At 38.4% G+C, this 20,433-nt stretch overlaps 2 protein-coding genes across 2 annotated transcripts in view; one reads left to right on the top strand and one right to left on the bottom strand.

Moving 5' to 3' along the window:
* Positions 1-6,190: 6,190 nt before the first annotated feature.
* LOC590516 (DNA primase large subunit) overlaps positions 6,191-20,433 on the bottom strand; it is a 38,824-nt gene continuing 24,581 nt past the window's right edge. Inside the window, exon 12 of the mRNA XM_030982981.1 lies at positions 6,191-6,648. Coding sequence (XP_030838841.1) covers positions 6,446-6,648 — 203 coding nt within the window. The 3' untranslated portion in view covers positions 6,191-6,445. The remainder of the gene's footprint in view (positions 6,649-20,433) is intronic.
* On the top strand, positions 7,625-19,919 carry LOC590474 (RING finger protein nhl-1). The gene is made up of 2 exons (XM_030982980.1): positions 7,625-7,948; positions 16,774-19,919. Exon 2 carries the CDS (start codon positions 17,282-17,284, stop codon positions 19,721-19,723), a length of 2,442 nt encoding a protein of 813 aa, XP_030838840.1. The 5' UTR covers positions 7,625-7,948; positions 16,774-17,281; the 3' UTR covers positions 19,724-19,919.

Raw genomic sequence — 20,433 nt, 5'->3', positions numbered from 1 at the left:
ATTTTTAAGTCAAACAAAATACATATTTTGTTATTCATTAATACAAAAAAATTCTAAGAAACGGTATTAAAAAGAAACTTTTTTAAAATGCCGACCGTAGATTTTCAGAATTTTGGGTCGGTCGCAAAGGGCAATACAACAACTTTTTATTTTAGGCCTTATAGAAAGCATGTGTATGCTTGTAAGTAAGCAACCAGGGCACCAACAGTTTTAGGTCCTCTCTGAGGGCCTTGGTAATGAGGCTTAAATCTCGATTACCAGACCACATTATGAAATACAGACTTGTGGTCCCCATGTACTTTACAAAGACATGTGGTCTGTACAAAGGGTAATGGGACATCAGCCGTACTGATTGAGCTACTGAGAATAATTGCAATGTATAATAAACGTCTGATTTTCTTTTTCTCACTTTTTGTCTATAGGAATGTAGCCACAAATATATATTATTTATTTAGAATAACATTATGGAGAACTTTCCATATTAAAGTTGTAGTAGGATCTATAATTATCATGATGTGGAGGGAATTAATTATATACATGTACAGGTAATGACATACTATTGTGCAGCTAATAACAAGCAGCAGCTTGAAATAATAAATCAAATTTGCAACTATAAGTTCTTTGTATTACTATATTCTGGTGAAGGCAGAGGTATTTAAAGAGAAAGTTGAGTTCTGGGAAGAGGTGAAAAATAATTTGTGAGTGTTATCATTGTTCTTATGCAATTGTGGAAGAACATCGGATACAAAATGTTCCCTGAAAAGCATGGCTCTTCAAATGCCTAAATATTCTAAATATGGCATGTAACAGCATAAAAATTGGGACAGATTTTTAGGCCACATGTTAGTGTAGTCCCATATACCAGTACATCTTTCTGTGTACAGTGCTTGTAACTTGACCAAAACTGGGCAAAATTTCTTATCATATTGATGATTCCAGAACATTGCAGTACACACCAATACTTATATGCTAGATGATCAACCTTTTCTGATCGACTTCACACTATTTCTTTCACAATGCAATGGCACGACCAGAACTCAACTTTATCTTTAATAGGCCCAAATTTTTAGTATCCCTATGTGTTTTTGCAGGGCTCGACAATGGTGGGTGCCTGGGACACGTGGGCCCAAAATTGAGGTCTAGACCCCCCCCCCAAAAAAAAAAAAGTCTGTAACAGGTCAGCATTGATAATAAGCACCACCTATATCTGATGAATACTGTACAGTTTACAGATGTTCTTAGCCTTCAAAAATAAAAATGTGATTGTTGCAGGTGTAAATATCTCATACAACCTCTGTCAAACATCGCCTGTTCTAATCAACAATGCTTCCTAAAGCTTAGTTTTGTTGCCACTTTCTTTTGTTTTGTACATGTTGTAAATTGAATTAACAAATTGATTTTATCTTTCATATATACTGGCCTATGTATATCTTGTCAAAATGTATAAGATTCTTTGTCCGTATGAGAATGAAGAACCACCCTCCCTGAGCTTTGAGCACCAGTAAGGGCTGCATTTCGATGGCATGGGTTTGCATCCCACCGCTGCTAACCTCTTGACACAAAAAAAAAACAGACTGAGTATCCTAAAAAATCAGATTTTGGAGAGAAAAATCAGATTTTCACGAAAACTCAACACTACCACCGGGCCAGTAAAATTTAAAAAAAAAGTTTTACTGGTAGACCTAGGGTCAAGTAAAATGTTTGGTCTTAAATTAAAATTTAATGAGAAAGTTGTACAGCAAAGTGTATTTGGGGGTTGCGGGGGTTCACTTGTATATGTTTCTATGCGATTCCGCTGTTTTTATGGGTTTTAAAAATATAATTTTTTGTTTTGTTTTTTTGTTGTTGTTGTTGAAAAATCATATTTTAAGAGGTGATATCGTATTATCGTATTTCACTCTTATTATCTTACTAAATACGATTTAATCATACTGGTTGGCATCTCTGAGCTATGTTTAGCTAGTACTTGGGTCCAATCCAACACAGAACAAAGTAGGTAGGTGTTACTCAGTTGAAGTCTCGTGCTGCAGTAACTAATATTACTGTACAATAGAAAACATCACTGTCGCCCTTATAGTCAGCTTCATGTTATGTCAAAATCAGTTACGGAATACTTGTTCGAAGCAAGGTTACGAGTATGAAATTCAGTAAAATTGTTCATGAAGTGAAAGCGAAATACCAACTTTAATTCCTTCAAGCATTGTTATGAAAGTTATATTATGCATACACATTAAATGTTGGCTATACAAATACAAATACATATGGATTGTGTGTTGAGCTGAAAGACGCAAACTCGTTTTATTGGTGAAATTTTACTCTTCAGCTTTGATAACGGTACTGTATTAAACAGTGCTGTGAATTTGGGAATTATAGTTTAGTTAGAGGCAGGGTATTCTATTGACACTATTCAAATTTAGGTATACTGCCCTCTGTTGCTCGCAATGTCCTGAGTGTGCTGACAACCATGTCCCTCGATGCATCACCAACTGTTAGTGTGGATGATGATGCTTGGGTACAGGAACTGGAAATGGCTCTATGTATGCCTTTACCAATTTCCCTTGTAAAAAAAAGAACCATGGTTACCATGGTCTTTTTGTCCAAATTACCATTCACCATGGTAACAAACATTGAAATTTCATTGTTTGATGACCCTATGTTTATCTTTGTTTGACACTATGGTGGATGGTAATTTGGACAAAAATGATAGCCCAATTGAAAATAAATTGCAGTAGTCAGTGGTGTCGGTAAAATATCCTGTATTTTACCTTTAAGTCAAGGAAGTGTTTATCCAACATTCCATGTTCATCAATGCGCGACAAGAGTAAATATTGATAATTGATATTTGCCATTCACAAGGCTATTTCCTTAACAAATTTTGTCTGATCTGAATATGAAATCATTTCACTTCTGAAGAGAATAAACGGGAGACCAGATTTAATGGACAAATACATGTACCGTTTACCGGTAGTATTTTGCTTAGGCTTGGAATTATCGTCAACATATTGCAGTAATCACTGTAGAGAGTGTAGTCCATAAACATGCACGCTGCTTTAAAATTCATAATGGCTTATTGCACCACTACATGCAAAAAAAAAGAAGAAAAAGGTACATGTGTAATATATAACAGCATTTCCATTTGTCAAAGTCTTTTATCAATTGTTCATCAATTCATGCTCAGAAGTATGTAAAAGTGGAAAGTCAAATTTCCTTAGTTTTTATAATTCTTGGTGCATTTCTTGTTCATTCTTTATTAATTGTCCAAGATGGACAGTAAAATATATATTTACTGAAATCAAAGATTGATATATTCTGTACAGTGTTTAAAAAAATGTTTGTCAGTGTTGTATTATTTCCCCACTATATCGGTAACTTAAAACTGCATAATAATTTTGAAGTCCTGAGAAATAACAACCATAAAAGTCTGATAGCAGACTAGAGCTATATAGCTCCCTCTATACATGTCTTATGACATCTTCAAAGACATGTGACATTACCTTCATGGTACCATATGCTCCATTCCTGAACAGTTCCTGAAATCGATACCATCTTCCGCTCTAAATGTATCCTATTTAATATCTTCATTTAGTATGTGGCACAGAGGCTATATTAATTTGACCCATAACTTCCTTAAAGGTACTATGTCCCTTTTGCAGCCAACCTCAAATTCTGTAGAACTTTGCAGGAATTATGAATATGTCATGTATGTCCTATCTGTGAAATTTAAACGTTAGCAGTGTCCTCATATTCAAATTATGCAAGGAAACCTGTTTACTTGCTAGACTTCACTGTCAGACACTATTGAGTGACTGACTGGCCTTTTTTCTCCTTTGGTAAGGCGAGGCGTCAAAAATAAATATACCAGCCAGCGGCAGCTAACTGCACTTGTGCGTCCTGGCTGCATTTTTTAAATTAGCTCAGCCGGCTACCGCTGGCGGTAGGAAATGGCATTCAAAAGCATGCGCCGGCTGCCGCCTTTCGAATGGAAACCGAGCCTCAGATCCCAGCCTGGCGCAAGCCGGCTGGGCTAATAAAAGAAAAATAATTGCCCCAGCCAGGCTTCGGCCGTAATTGCAGCCTCGATGCGCCAATACGTGAGGCGGCAGCCTGCTGGTATCGATATTTTTGACGCCTCGCCTAATAACATACATGAAAAGAGCTGTAAAGGGTACATGAGCATTTGTCTACATCAATAACCCACTTCTTGTGATGGCCAAGATTAAACTGATTGAATCTTTGCGCGGCATAAAATGTATGACCATTGGTACAATTGTCTGAAAATCAAGACTATTACTTTTGGGCTCTATAGCCCTAAAGTCGATTTTACAACTAATAGTCATTATTTTCCCACTTTTTCATTTTTTTGGCCTGCAAATGGGACATAGTACCTTTAAAGAGGCACTCAAAATAGAAACCTTCATGTAGTTAATGGTTTTTTTTACTTGCTGGTTGAAATACTATACATGATATGCAGAATAAAGCAGGACACAGTTAATGAGAGCGCTTCACTTTGAGTGAGCTTATAGGGGTTATCAGTTTTCATCTTTATTATGTCATTACATTATTGATTACATGTGTCATATACATGTATTTACATGTGTTAATGTACAAAGTTATCAGGCCTTAGCAGAGAAAACCAGTCACCTCAAAGAATAAGTGTAGGTATGCTGAGAGATAATATTTATTCCTGCCTATTGATGTACAATATTCTTTACAACCTTCACCCCAGAAGAGCAAAAATTGATTTATATAATTTTTGTTTTGACAATTGTAGCACAATAGATAATAGCAGGTGAATTAAATACTTCATCACCACACACACGTGGGAAGGAAGCATCCATGAATTAATGGGAAAGAATAAATCTTGCAGAATATCTCAAGTTATTTCTTTGGAGGAGGTTTCCTGTAATCACATAGATTTTAGAGATGACAAAACTCTAGAATCTGCCCCCCCCCCCCCGATCATTAGAACTGTTTATATATTTACACATGCTGTCTGATTAGTATGATCTTACATTTTTGTATAAGGGATATTATTTTGTTGTAAGCTAGAAAATATCTTACAAATGTATTCTCATCATAAGAAATACAGCCTTTTGGTCACCGGCCTTTTTTATATAATTATGTAACATTACATGTAATCTTGAATTCTGGAGATGAGCAGAAAAAAATATGAGTTCAAACATATCCAAATAACTTTCATCAAATGTCAATAGGTATAAAAATAAATAATACCTGCCAAATGAAATGGACAGACAATTTGTAATTTACTGGGTAATTGACAAAATTAACTACCGGTAGACACGAGGGAAATAAGAGGCTTGATAAAACCAACAAGAATAAATCATCTTTTATGTTCATGTAACCTTCTAGATACATGTGCTGTCTGCTTTTAATCAAGTTTCACCATTTTATACCTTTATACCTTTATACTTTAGTTAACCACATGGATTCAGAATAGCTTCAACAGTTTCTGTCCAAATTCCCCAAACTTTAATTTCTATATTGAACAATATTTTCATAGTGCATGTATTTTATTCTGTACAAAACAATTGTTGGGCAGATTTTATAACTCATATTGTTGAAAATGGGTGTAAACCTACTTGGCTTTAAACATGAACAACTCTTTCCCCCACATAGGGAATAGATTAACAACAATTTGATCATTTCTTGTTAAACATAATTGGAATACCAGCAACTAATATTCGTCATGCAACTAAGTGAATATATAATCATCCTGAAAATGTCTATAATTATGGTCAAAGGATATACTGGAATAGGTAAAATCATTTATCGACCTGACCTGACTTTCTTACATATTGATCCATAAGAAAATATGGGCAAAACTTGATAAACAGTAAGAGGTATATAATGTACTATAGTTAAACCAGAAAAATACGGGTGCATGAATATTTGCTTATATTACGACCACTTCAGATTCACAAAAGTTTCATGTCATGGACACTTTACACAACACTACCTTTTGTGCTTTCAGTGCAAGAGTCGGCTTGCTGTGAAATAGGGCATTTTCGCAATGTAACGAAATGATTGCATTCACCTGTATATCTCAATATGTAGTCAGAATTCAAATTGCATACAGATCGCTAGGAAGGATAAAAAAAGAAAAAAAAAAGAAAAGTATGGCTTGCCCTACCTAACAACAAGTAAGATATGCTATTTACATTCTGACTATTGAAATACAATTATTTGTAACAGTCGTGTAAATGAAATAATTTGTATCGAGGCATACATACGGTAAGTACAAATTTGGCTACATTACAAAAAATGGTCTTTTGGTTATCCTTGTAAACATTAACGATTCTTTGATGTACTTTGCAAAAGTTTCTGGTTTTTAGCAAAGAAAAAAAGAAAAGAAACACTATATTATGAAATTATAAAAAGTAAAGAAATGAAACACAAGGTGATGCTGGCAGCGGCTAGTTCTTTATCAAGCAGTAGTTGCTTCTTGGAGAGCCTTTTCTAGAGCCTCTGCCTCCTCGAAGGATATATCCATCTCGTCAAACGCGGCTTCAGGCTCTGTCTTCACCTTGGCCTGTGAGGGCGCTGTTGATGGTGACTGGGAAGTATTTTGCGATGGTGTAGAGGCGTAACGCGACACTGGTTTTCGGTTCGATGGGGTTGAGGAGAAACCTTTAACACAAGAGGAAAACGGAGAGGAAAATAAAAGATGGTTTAATATCAGCGTCAAGGCTGTAAACATTTTTTGTTTTAAATCATCTTTTTTAAGGTCTACAATGAATACAAATTGTATACAGAAACAAATTAAACAGGATTATATAACAGACATAGAATTATTGAAAAATGAAAAAAGAAATGACAAGCAGGGAGAAAATAACTTTTTCAAATACATATAGGGCCGGGAGAATTGTATCTCATCCAATGGGGAGCTAATGTTCTTGTAACATAACAAAAAGTTCAAGTATAAATTCATTTATTCAGAGAAAAAATATAAGGAACAAATGTCAATTGCTTCTCTCTTTAGGCCATTTGAAGAAAAAAAAACATGTTAGCGTCCTGCATATATAGGAAGGAGGAGCTAGGCCTTTTTTTTTTTCTTTCCAAAGTAGCAGCTCGGTACATTTTCCCTGATAGTCGGGCTATTTTTCAAGATCAACGCCGGCATTTTTTTTTTTTTTTGTAAATCGGAATTTTTTTAGCAGTATGTTTTTCATGTTTTTTCATTTAAAAAAAAAAAGGGGGGGGGGAGGCGGCCCCCAAAAAGGAAGCGGGCGGGGACGCTATTAAATCATGATTTTGTTTTATACTGACATTGAGCAGAAAACACTGCTTTGAGATCCATAACTTCTAGCTACTATGTAGTAATATTCAACTATATATTCATTCCGACATGATATATTGCTTAGGGTTCATCGAGAAGTCAAATTGGGTAGAACGTTCCCATTAAAATGGTCTTCCCGGAAAATATTGGTAGTCATCGATTGAACCATTTTGAAGAGGGAATATCACAATTGACGTCCTGTTTACCAACCATTCAAATGCGCGCTATTTATCTCCTCTGATAGAAACAATCACAGAAATCTTGCATAATTTGATCGGTCTTTCCTAATTCAATTCACAACGAGGTTCTATTAAAAAACAGAAAATGAGTTATCCGATATAATCTTCCCTACTCCGCAATGGAATGTCCAATAAACAAAGCCCCCCACACACCACTTCCGGTTTTCACGAATCGGTGGTGTGTGTCGCCAAACGTCACTCATAACGGCTCATACAAGCTAGCTTCAGCGAAGCCGGAGCGGAGGCGACACCGTGCGACTGTACACAAGGGGTACGATATACTGGAATGTGTTGCTGTACGGCGGTTGAAAGACTCGAGTTTTATTGGTTCATTCAACTTCATTGTTTATTCCAAACGATCATCGACATATTCGCTTGAAGCTAAGAATAAAATAAAACACAGCTGAAAATCGTAAGTATATGACAACATTCATCAAGAGTTAAATTCATGTGTATTTGTTTTTGTCTTTTTGTTTTTATTTGACCTGCATTCCTATTCTAGGATTGTCAGTTAGCTTTAGCGGACCTCTCTTCAACTATGAACGGGAACACACGGCCAACTTTCTGCCGGTGAGATGTTGACTATCAGAAATGCAATTATACTAGAATTTCCAGAAATAATCGTTATGATCCAAAATTTACTGTGTATAATTCAAACGTGTTCTTATCTGTTAAATGATCGGCTAGGCTATATGACTTCTTTCCTAATAGTAATACTCGTTCGTTGGTCGTAAGACAAAATTTGATATGTAAAATTTAAAAAAATGTATTCAAGCACCAAAAATTTCTTAAGCATATTCTCTCCATTCTAGTAATGCTTTGTTTAGCTTGCTTGTAAGTTAAATACAATTCGTAACGTTTGTAAGAAACCCCAAGACATCGATCTGATTTGGGCTCACTTTATTGAAGCCTTTCTCTTCTCAAATCGTTGTAATTGTAGCCTGATTAATGAGTGTCCTCAACTAGGGGCTTTCACATATATATGCACTTTGGGGCCCGTACAGTAAAAACGGACATTTGGGGTAATTTTTAACCGGTGCCGGGCCCGGGTCATTTTTCACCAGCTGTACGCACACAGGCACCATAGTGTAATTGAGTTGGCTGCTCCCAATTCTCCCTTTGTTTGCATATGACAGTTAGGCTGTAGAAAGCCTGTACCTTGCGGGCTGTCAACGGGCTCCTCACAATTTTTTCTGTCAATTCTCGATGTACAACGCAGCTTTAAATACAGGAGGCGCAGATTTTAGAGGACACATAGTTCAGTGCACCGCACGGCACCAAGCCAGGCGCCTTGACAACCCCGGGAGCCATGGGGTGCACCAGTTCAATTTTAGTCCTGTACGGTCTCTAAAATCCATGGCAATCCGCCGGGTAGGGAAGATTGTATGGGGAGCGGTGTATTTGTGACCTACATGTAGGCATTAGATTCACTGGCAGTTACAAACTAAGTAGAGCACAGGTTCATGCTGTACTTTACACAATTTTTGCCAATCTCGGCCAAGAGCCAAATCTAAAATTCCTGTCCGTCTGTTGATTTCCGTAATACATGTACATGTCTATTTCAGCTTCATTCCAGTAGAGGGCAGGTCCAAGCTATTTGGATTGTGATGTACGGGAAATTTAGAGACTTTAAACAAGAAATAACAACAGATGAAATTATTTATATGGCTATCTTTTGGTATGAGTCTGTGGCTATTATGAGCTAGTTCATTTGTGGAAAGTTTTAGTTCTGACCAACTCTTTATTTAATTCATAATGTAATTAATGTGCTGCGTGACGTACGGTTTGCAGCGTCCTGTACGTCACGCAGCACATTAATTACATTAAAAATTAATTAAAGAGTTGGTCAGAAATAAAACTTTCCACAAATGAACTAGCTCATAATAGCCACAGACTCGTACCAAAAGATAGCCATATAAATAATTTCATCTGTTGTTATTTCTTGTTTAAAGTCTCTAAATGTCCCGTACATCACAATCCAAATAGCTTGGACCTGCCCTAGAGGGTTAAAGTGACATCCAACCTTACAGACAGCTTAATTTAGAGAGAGGTACTTGAGAAGTTGAGATCCAGCTTCGTTAAACTATTCTTTTTAGCTGCACAGTTCTTTGTAGGCCTTTTATTGAGTCACTATATACACCTGCACATCACCTACATCAGTAATAGAAAACACCCAGCGGTGGCCTGTACATATAGGCCTACTTATAGCGAAGAAGAAGAAGAACTACTCCAAAAGAAAGCAGCACAGTCAGAGAAGGAGACTGGTGAAAGTTTGAATAAAATCTTTAAAAAATGAGATGAATTTTTGAAAATTGTGATCACTATTTACAGTGTACATGTTTATATGGGCACTTTAAATTGGCTGAATTTCTAAAGTCACTGTGTGGAAGTGCCACACTACTTTCCCATTTATTTCAACACACAAGTGAAGTGATTGATATGTCAATTTTGTTAAATGTATGATTCAGGACTCGGGAGGGTTTACTTTTTAGAGAACCTGTAATAATGGCTATTCCATACTATAATTGAGTAGTGCCCCAAGGGAGAAGGCACATACATGTAGGAGAATACCAGAAATTAATAATTTCTGTACACAAAAAACTAGAGGGTAATTTGCAACTACGGTACGTAACAATCCACAGAGTCATAGACCAAACTGCCAATTTGCGATTTGCATAGAAAGGGATGTCATGTTTTGAACATTCATAACTTTCTTAATTCATCCAATTTATTTCAAAATTTCTCCATTCTGTTTAACTTATTTGTCTACTTTAATACAAATTAACTTATTACAAGGGTTGGATTTCCCTTTAAAGGTCTATATCAAATGCACAAGAACAGATGTAGTACAAAGTATGTATGCAGTTTCATTTAGGTGCTACATTGTACATGTTTGAAAAGTATACTGTAGGAACTGTAAAAATTTATCAAATCTCTTCTGTTACATAGTATCTCCTCATGAGAATGTACCATGTGCAGGATAGGGTCACGACTGATAGTGATTATCTTGAAGTCTCCAACAGTGACATGCAACATACAATGAGGGAGTTCAAGTTCGGGGTTTGGTGTAGTACATTTAAAACGTTCAGTAATTTTCCATGACAATAACAGCAGATCAACAAACATAAATGCATATAAATAAATGAATCAAGCAAACAAATACCGGTAGTAAAAAGCAAACAAACAGAATTAAAACCAACACAAACCAAAGTACTGTGAAAGCTTGTTTGTTTTACTATACAGATCACTGTTACAACAAACTCTTTTTTGTTTGTTTTGGCTTCAACTTTTGTTTTCTCTTGCATGTCAGTAGGTTTCACCGTAGACATACTAGCCATAGGTTACATCTGTCAATGATCAAAATTTAATGATGATATGAATGCAAAGTGAAACGGGCAAATTTATGTTTTTGATGAGTAATATTGTACACTCTCATTAATAGCAAAGAGAGGCTCAAGGAGACTTTGCACAATATTTGTGACAATAGTCTTTCCTTGTTGTTAAAGGTATTACAAAGTTTTGGTATGGGGTCATGAATTTGGTTCAAATGAATATATTGGAAGCATATGCGATTATTAAGTATTCAGTGATAATTGTCGAGGTTGAAATCGAGTCTAAAGTTATGAAATATTCAATAATAAACTCTTTATGTTGTATAGCTCCCTCTCAAGGTCAAGATTTTAATTAAGCTATACAACAATGTTTCTTGACTAAAATCGACCGATTAGCTATTCCCGTTTGGAAATTATACATCATAACTACATATTCTGAGATTTCCATGGTCGCAACTACCAGTGTACGGCCGTAGGCGCTATTTGAAATTCATCAACATTTACCGGGAGTACCGGTAAATTTTTATGTTTAATTTTTCTCGAAAGCAGAAGTGTTATAGGGCCTAAATTTTCTAGTGCTTAAAACACATCCACATGGGCCTCTAAATATATCAAAATTGTAAAGAATCACTATCCACCCAACTTTCAAAATTTCCCAAAACTTTGTATTACCTTTAATGTGATAGACAGGGGGTATAAATTTATCAATGAGAGTAGGGTAGGATTAGTAAACAAATAATATCTATGTGGACTTTGGAGCATCTGGTTTTATATAATTTGTTTCTGTCTACCTTGGGAAAATTTGCTTTCACATGAAACGACAAAGTACATTCACCATTTCACAATGAAAGGAAAAGAGGGAAAGGTAATATCCTTTTTACCAATGAAACATGATATGTTCCATTTTCCATTCTAGACCTTGCAGTCAGCACCTACCCAGATGTGCGAAAGGAAATGTGTTCAAATGAGGACGGAAGTGTCACATGAAGACAACACACAAACATAAGGGATGGAAATTACATTTGCTTTCATCCATATGTTCAAATGCACTTTTCTTTATTCTGATTTGCTTTGTCCGTTGGGTAATGTCACATTTGTACAAAAGTTCAAAGGAAATGGTTTGTCAATTTTGAACCCATTGGTAATAATATTGTACTTTTTCAACTTGAGCATAATAAATGGGAGGGGGGGGGGGGGTGTTTACACCTCTAGCTGGCCTTCAAATTCATATCCATGTTGTAATCACAGCAGTCATATTTTCACATTTTTGACAACATTTTTATCCATGTACATGTATATTGTTTTTGAAGACACTATATTTTAGTTTAACAATATATCAATACAAAACAAAATTGTTGACAATTGATTATCAATACATGATCAAATATTGCACCTCTACTACCTCTAGCTGGCCTTCAAATTCATATCCATGTTGTAATCATTGCAGTCATATTTTCATATTTTTGACATTCTTTAAATACCTGTGTACCGGAGTCGGACTACCGCAACATGTAATATTGTTTCCACACTAACTACATTCCAGTTTAAAAATATATCAATACAAAAAAAAAAAAAATGATTGGTGCCAATTTGATTAAATATATACAGTACATGATCAAAAAGCCCTATAAAAAAAAAAAATCAATCCAAGGTCTAGACATGAGTAGGCCTACCTTTCTAATAGTGGAAGCTCGTTGTACAGGTGGAAAAGAAAACTACATGTCGAGGGGTTCAGTGAAACAGAGATGTAACTCCTTATTTTGCCAAAATGAGTATTTGATATCAAAATGTTCAGACAAATGTGGGCTTTCCAGGAAACATGAAGACTTAACTCCACCCAACACCCCATTGAAGTCAATGGCTAGTGAAACATAGACTAAATCCTTAAGGCCCAAGTGGACCTCTATCTTAAAACCACTTTTTCTCAAAGTGGCCAAAATGGAGTTACATCTTTGTGTCACTGAGCCCTCGATGTATACTAGAAGAAGGAAGAGTGGGTGTAACTGTATCAACTCAAGGAAGGAAGGAAATATTTCACTGACTGACCAGGATTTTTCTGTTTATGAAATGGTCTTTTGCCAACCGCAACAGCCACAGTTCCTTCTACATGGCTTTAACGTGTGACATTGTGCAATATATGACTATGAGTGAGTGAGGTCAGGGACATCTGCTCTACATGGTGTGTAGAAAAAAAATGGTGATGAGAGCAAGAGTGGGTGATAGAGAATGGGATACAGTAGACAAATCTTACACTGTAGCTTATGGAGTCTAGGCACCTAAAAGAAATGTTATCCTTAGATAAAAAAAAAAAGTGTTCCACAACATAGATTCAAAGTTTCAAACCATGTGCTCCTGTACTTGTTTAAAATTCCATTGATTTGTATCATTTGTGCTAAAGTCAGGATAATATTAATGGAGCTCTAGGAGGTGTGATGTGCCAGACGACAGCGCTTTACATGTAGTAACAGTACAAGAATCCATTGTTGTTTTTTATTATTTTTTGGCATTTAACTGGGTGCAGGTATTCTAAAAGTAAAATGTTTCTCAGACATTGAAAATCGTTAGTCTCACAAACATGTACAATATGGGCATTCACATGCTTTAAAGAGTGAAATTTTGATCGCAATCAGAATGAGTAGATTCTTTTAGATTCACATGCAAACAAAAACGAAAAGATGTGTTTTGTATCATGATTTTGCAGAATCATGGTCGCTAAAATCGATTGAACGAACAGAGATCTCAATCATGATTCTATGATGTCATTATCGTGGCCTGTTCCGGTTTGACCAACAGTCGACCGTAAACACAGACAAAAAGCACGCGGCGAAGTTGACCTATACTTCCTGGGTCAAACTGCACAGTGTGATGAGCAGTGGCTGGGCTTGAAATGAGCGAGAATCAGCGTTGATGAAAATTTGCTTGCACGCTCTCCCACAGTAACTGTGTTTGTTAATAGCGTTTTGATTTGTGATTCTTGTTTGTGATTCTAGCTTCATAAACTCGCTTGAACGCACCCTTAGTATAATCTACTACATGTGAATCAGCATGTGAGGGGGAGTGCAGTCTAATTGATGGTTGCTGAGAGATAGTATAATGCCTAGATAACGTCTTCTCTAATACCTGTATCTCAGCTAGCTACCTTGTACAATGATGACACCCAGCAGTCTGACAATAGACAATTATTTACATGTACTGTCCACCAGGGGGCCGTTTCTCGAAACAGTCATAAGTCTTAAATGCCATCTGTACTAGTTTGGCTAGGTGGGATTAGACCACCCAGGAAGGTCACTGACAGTTGGCTACCTCATCAACTCAGCTTGTTTTCTATATAGAGGGAGCAAGTAGCTACAAGAAGTACAGTGGGCCTTTAACTTCTTGGACATCCCATTGGATGGTGTGTTTTAGAATGAACACGCTTTTCTATGGGATGCCCATGAATGTAGACCTATGACTGTTTCAAGAAACTGGCCCCCAAATGGTCAAGATTTGCTGGTCAGTAGTCAGTTTGGTGGTGGTGAGACTAGACCCTACGGTCTAGCCTACTGTGTTTTAAAAGTACGGTCTAGCCTACTGTGTTTTAAAAGTGATGCATTCTGTGGATTACAGATCACCTCAAGGAACGAGAGGAAAGGCTACCAATAAACTTGGAAGAAAAACAATTCAGCTGAAAATTGTAGGGACATCCTTCTATTCCAACATTCAAAACATTCTAAAAACTAATTGATATAATATAGATCATACACTGTAGTTTACTGGACTGCCATGTAAGTCTCCTCTGTACTACATACAGTAAGATCTCGAAATTGGACTCTACCGGGTACGGTAGTCATTTTCACTTTGATATTTCAGTGTATGGACAGTGTCAGCCGACACTTGTGTTTTAGAAAGCAAGTTAAAACAATATTCCTTTGGAGCCAGTATGATGTTTAGGACTCAAAAATATTTGTACACATTCCATGCCCTTCTGTCTCTGAACATGAAAGAAATCAACTGCATGTAGGTACTACATTCGTAGTGGGAGTGGGAGTGGATCAAACCTATCCAACTAAATGGTGCGGACTCAATTGATTTGCTCTTGGCACCCTTGAATCAATAAATGACAGAGAGAGAGAGAGAGAGAGTCAGAGAGAGAGAGAGAGAGAGCAAGAGAGAGAATTGAAATCATTAATTACAACCCACATGGTGTGATATACAGATTTGTACATAAGTGTAGAGCACAGCATACACGTGTAGAAAGCAACGGTTGACAGCCACGAATGGATATTGGTATAGGGTATACAGGTGAACGTATACAGGTGAATGATAGGGCATGGACATTAGGCCTACAATTGTTAGTGACCACAAATGTACATGTACATGTGTATTGACATGGCAATACCGTGTATATTGCCAGGTACAGTACATGTACAGGTGTATTAAGCATATATTATCTAGAGTGTACATGTAGGTGTGTAACAAATGCTCCTTCAACAATTGCTTCGTGGCTGGATACATTCAGGAGTACATCAACAGAATCCTAACACTAACCCTAATCTTAAACCCAATTGCAAGCCTGTTCAGAGCAATTGTCACAAAAGCTATTAATGTAGAGGTGTTGTGGTCGAGTGGATACGTCGCCGGACTGTCGATCACAAGGTCCGCGGTTCGAGTCCCGCCGCCGCACTAATGTCCTTTGGCAAGATATTGATCTACATTTGCCACACTCCACCCAGGTGAAGTAAATGGGTACCCGGTAGGAATTTATTCCTTGAAATGCTAGAGCGCTATAATGGCAGCACAGCTAAAGCCGGGGTAATAATAATATCCAATATGTCATGCGCAGTTGAGTATATACATATAGAAACTGCGCATTATAAATTTACAATTATTATTATTATTATTATCATCATTTAACTATATGATACATTTTCACAAGGGGCTTCCCCTTCCCCATTTTACCCCGTTTTGGGGCTTTTCAAATTGACACTGTCGGTTTCTCTTTCATTTCATATGAAAAGCTCTTTTATATTAAATGTGAATGTGGGCATGCAAGCATTACAAGCTATTGATTTATCTGTAATGCTCCGTACCTCATCTTGTATAGATACTCTGCATTACCCAAAGTTGGACAAGTCGAAGTTTACCTAAGCTGAATCAATAGTTTTGACCAAACTACGGTATGCAAGACATGTGTTATTTACACTTCCCATGCCAAATTTCACAAGTGAAACTATGTTTGAGGTCCCAACAGATTCAACATATAACTGTAGGATGAGCTTCCATGCAGTTTTCACTGGGTATTTATACATGTAAATCGATGGCAGCAGTCGCAACACCAACACTCAGAAACAAAAATGTATTGTGCCACATGATTACTAGATCATGTGGCACAAAACCCTGCGGTTTTAGTATAAGACAGGTTTAATACATCAAATAAAAAGTATTTTTATTGCCAGAGTAATGATACCGGTACAGGTATAATTTAGAAATAGTATTCTTGTTTTCTTTTTCTGCATGGTAAAAATAAATGACTTACAACTTTGAATCTGTCCATCTTAAATTGTTCAAAGTCTACAATTAAACTCATTTGAAGAAGTGAACAAGTTTGAATTAGTGAATTTGTTGTACATTACAAGAAAATGAATATAATGTCTTCCCACTTCTTCCTACACAATACCATGGCCTGACATATCATCTGCCCAAAATGTGTATTTCTTAAATGCTTTTCACCTTAAAAAAAAAAAAATATGCCCATTACATGTACAGAGTAAATTACCAATCAGCAAAAAGGAGAAGTGATAAGGTCCATTCTTTCCATCAAGTATTAATTACCTAGAGTAATTGCCCTCCAATGAACTTGACAGAATGACACTGACTCACACTCAACTCATGTCCATTTCCTTCTCCGTTTCATTTCTCTTTGCAGGATCTCTGATTGAGAAAGAAAGAGGTGGCCGTGGCAGAGTCAGCTGTTATAGCCATCTGATGGCAGCGTGGATTCCTGGTTAACGCATGATGAGGTTTCCTGCCGGACTTGTCGGACGGGAATGTGGTCAAGTGATTGCTGGACAGGCATCATCAGCCCAAGCCAATTACTAGGCCTACTTATTAATGTGGTGAGATTCATCTCGAGCGATTGAAATCACATTGAGCTCTCTGACATTTGCAAACACTTCATGACTTGTTTGGATTTTTCAACTCATTATATATTGGGAAACTGCTTGTTAACATTCCTACAGCATCGATAGAAGTTATATGATATAAGACAGAGCTTATTGGACACCAAGTACTAAGAAAGAGAAAGTTTTTTATTCAACTGAACAATATTAATCCGCCATTACTCACTTTTACAGTGGGATAAATTAAATATCATGTGATATTTGTGCCAAATTCTTAAATTTCTGACGAGACACGGCACACTTAAAAATATTACAATGGCTGAAGAAATCAAGAGGTTGCTGGAGTGTCCCATGTGCCTGGAACTGTTCACCTCCTCTTCCCGCAAGCCCAAGCTCCTACCATGCCAGCACACTCTGTGCCTGGAATGCATGGACATGCTCAACCAAGGCAACAGGATCCAGTGTCCTCAGTGCAGGCAGCAACACACCTGTCCAGGTGACGGCCCTGCACAGCTGCCTAACAACTTCACCATGCTGGCTCTGTTGGATGTCCAACAGAAGAGCAGTCCATCACCAACCCCCATGAGCATGAAGGAATCCTCGCCACCCGTTCCTGCGAGACCGGAAACCGACAGGCCACCAGCCATCAACGAAGGTGTCAGGAATTCCATTGCTTTGTTGGCCAGGAAGCTCCAGGAGAAGTCTGTGGAACTGAGCAGAATCGATATCAAGGAAAAGCAGACAGAGGACCTGCTTCTCTCTGTGAAGAATCAGGTGGATAGTGCCTTTGAGGCAAGGACTCGTGACCTCCAAACCCGTAGGGATCAGTTGATTAAGCAACTCGCAAGTGCTAGACAAGAAGAGCTTGCATTCATACAAGGTCAAAGGGCCAGCGCTTATCAGTACCTGCATAAACTGCAAACTGACTTTTCAAAAATGCGCCATGCCTTGACGGCATCAGTAGAACCCCGTGAAGCAGATCTGATCAATCTGCTCAGCCTGTGTAGGGGTTACTTGTCACAGATTGAACAGTACGCTCTGAACATTGATCAGAGGATTTGTAATGTGGCCTTTACAGATCCTAACCAACAGCAACTCTCCATAAGTATCCAAGCATACGGTTGTTTGGAAATCAGCACAGACAAGGCAAAGTCTGTTCAAGCTGTGAGACCAACTATGATTCCAGGTACAGCTGTCTCGCGAAGTTCACCTTCCAATCCATTCAACTCATCAATGTCTCTTCCTGCGACAACTTCCAGTGCTTCTTCCTCTTCCATCCCTACACCTCTTTCACAAAGTAGTTCGGCCGCATCCTTGGGGGATGGAAGGTCTCCCAGTCCCTTTGCCAGTGCTTCTTCATCGCCTACAATTACACCCGTTACACCAGATGTAATACCAGGTCAAGACGATAGAAGTATCGTAGCCAGACAACAACCAAGATCAAGTAGAAGGTTGTCTGAGCCTATAGGTCAATCAGGACAACCTGCACTTTCTGCAGGTGTTCCTGTTCCATCACAGTCCGCAAGGCTATCCAGGCACCTGTCAATGGACACTGTTGGAGTAGCACTTCCTGCAGCAACATCCGCTTCGCTACCAAACCCTGCTGGTGGTGATCAACCTCCCCCCGTTCCACGCCGACCGGGCATTGCAAGAATGTCCTCTATCAACGAACAGCAGCCTTCAGTGGATCGCCCGAGAAGCATTCTGCTGCGGCAGCACACAGTGCCATCTGCCGTCTCTCAGACCAGAGGGGATGCACCACCTCTTCCACCGAGAACAAGTGTGCAGGTTCCAAGCCCAAGTGTCCAACCTTCCGTCGTAGAGGGAGCATCTTCTCAGAGTTCAAGTAATAGCAATAACCCTTCTCAGCCCTGGGTCACTTTTACATCAAATGGCGCTCAAAGTTCCAGCCAAGTACAAAAGAAGCGAGGGGTGGTCATTCCGCAAGTATTTGAGAAACCAGTTGGTGTCCATGTCTTGGAAAAACTCAACAACTGCTTTGCTGTTGTGGACGAGCTCCAGCACTGCGTAATGATCATCAACGAGGAAGGGCGACTGCTGCGTCAAATGGGAAGCAAGGGTGGCGGTGCTGGGCAGATGCAATTCCCCAAGGGAATCTGTTCAAACAGTGCTGGTCATATCATCATAACTGACTGTTACAACCACAAGGTTCAGGTGTGGGATCTCAGTACTGGCAGGTGCCTCAAGCAGTTTGGCTCCCGTGGTCAGTCTAATAACTGTTTCGATAGTCCAACGGGTGTGGTATGTGACAAGCAGGACAACATCTACGTGTGCGACTATAACAACGGCTGCGTAAAGGTCTTCAACCCGGCAGGCATGTTCATCCGGCTGATTGGGAAAAAAGGCGAAAGGGATGGCCAGTTCCGTAACCCGGCTTTTATAGCGTTTACACAAGGAGGAGAACTCTTGATCACCGATGCCTTCAAGCACTGCGTGCAAGTCTTCTCGTCGCAGGGTACGTATTTGTACCGGTTCGGCAACTGGGGCACGAGCCCTGGTGATTTGAACTGTCCTAGTGGGATCACGGTGGATGCCCAGGGCTACATCTACGTAGCAAATCGAGGAAATCATCGCGTTGAGGTCTTCAATCCCTCGGGGTCGTACGCTCTGAATCTTGGACGACACGGCTCAGAGGAAGGACAGCTGGATGAACCTTTGGGGGTTTCCATCACCAAAGATGGACGATTGTTGGTCTCAGATTCAGGCAACAAACGGCTTCAGTTACTGTGGCCCTGAGCATTATTAACAGATGTTTGTAGATGTACATTTACCTACAATAAGTATGGGATAACTGTGGCTTACATGGAATAATTGTCATACCATCATGCTAGATATTAAAGCTTATCAACACTAGTGTGGCTAGGAGGGATAAGACTTCACAGCGAGGTCACTGACAGGTAGCTATCTCATCAACTCAGCTCTCAAATAACATAAGAAATAGAGGTCATGGGGGACCAATGGTCACCGATTGGGGAAGTTTTCTATAGAGGGAGCAAGTAGATACAATTAGGACAGTGGGGCTTTGAATAAGAAAAAAAACTGAGCCAGAATAAAGGCTTGTTCAGATATTCCACAGTAAACGACAGCAAACAACCCGTCTTAAAACATGAATAAATGGCAAATGCTCGCAACAAAGGTCCTGCGCTTATTCACTGCGCTCTGTTTTATAAAATACAGAACAGGGAAAAAAATAATTAAAAAATTTCAGGGGCTACTTTTCAAGTTTGCTTTCATGAAAATAACACTCTTTAATTTGTTTTGCATTGAACTCTATGCAAATTTTTGAGGGCTCTTTAAGACTTTCGGGGGCTCTTTTGGGCATTTTGGGGGCTAATTCGCCTCGAGCCCCGTGTATTTTTTTTCACTGATACAGAAATGTGAAGCCTATACCAAAACTGGTTTTACTGGGTCTTATCTGAACTTGTCTTTATGATGAAGATTTTAGT

This window comes from Strongylocentrotus purpuratus, unplaced genomic scaffold (genome assembly GCF_000002235.5).
Source record: "Strongylocentrotus purpuratus isolate Spur 01 unplaced genomic scaffold, Spur_5.0 spur5_scaffold_13, whole genome shotgun sequence".
NCBI lineage: Eukaryota > Metazoa > Echinodermata > Echinoidea > Camarodonta > Strongylocentrotidae > Strongylocentrotus > Strongylocentrotus purpuratus.
Note: the sequence above shows the minus strand (reverse complement) of the source record. Positions and strands in the feature narration are given on the sequence as shown.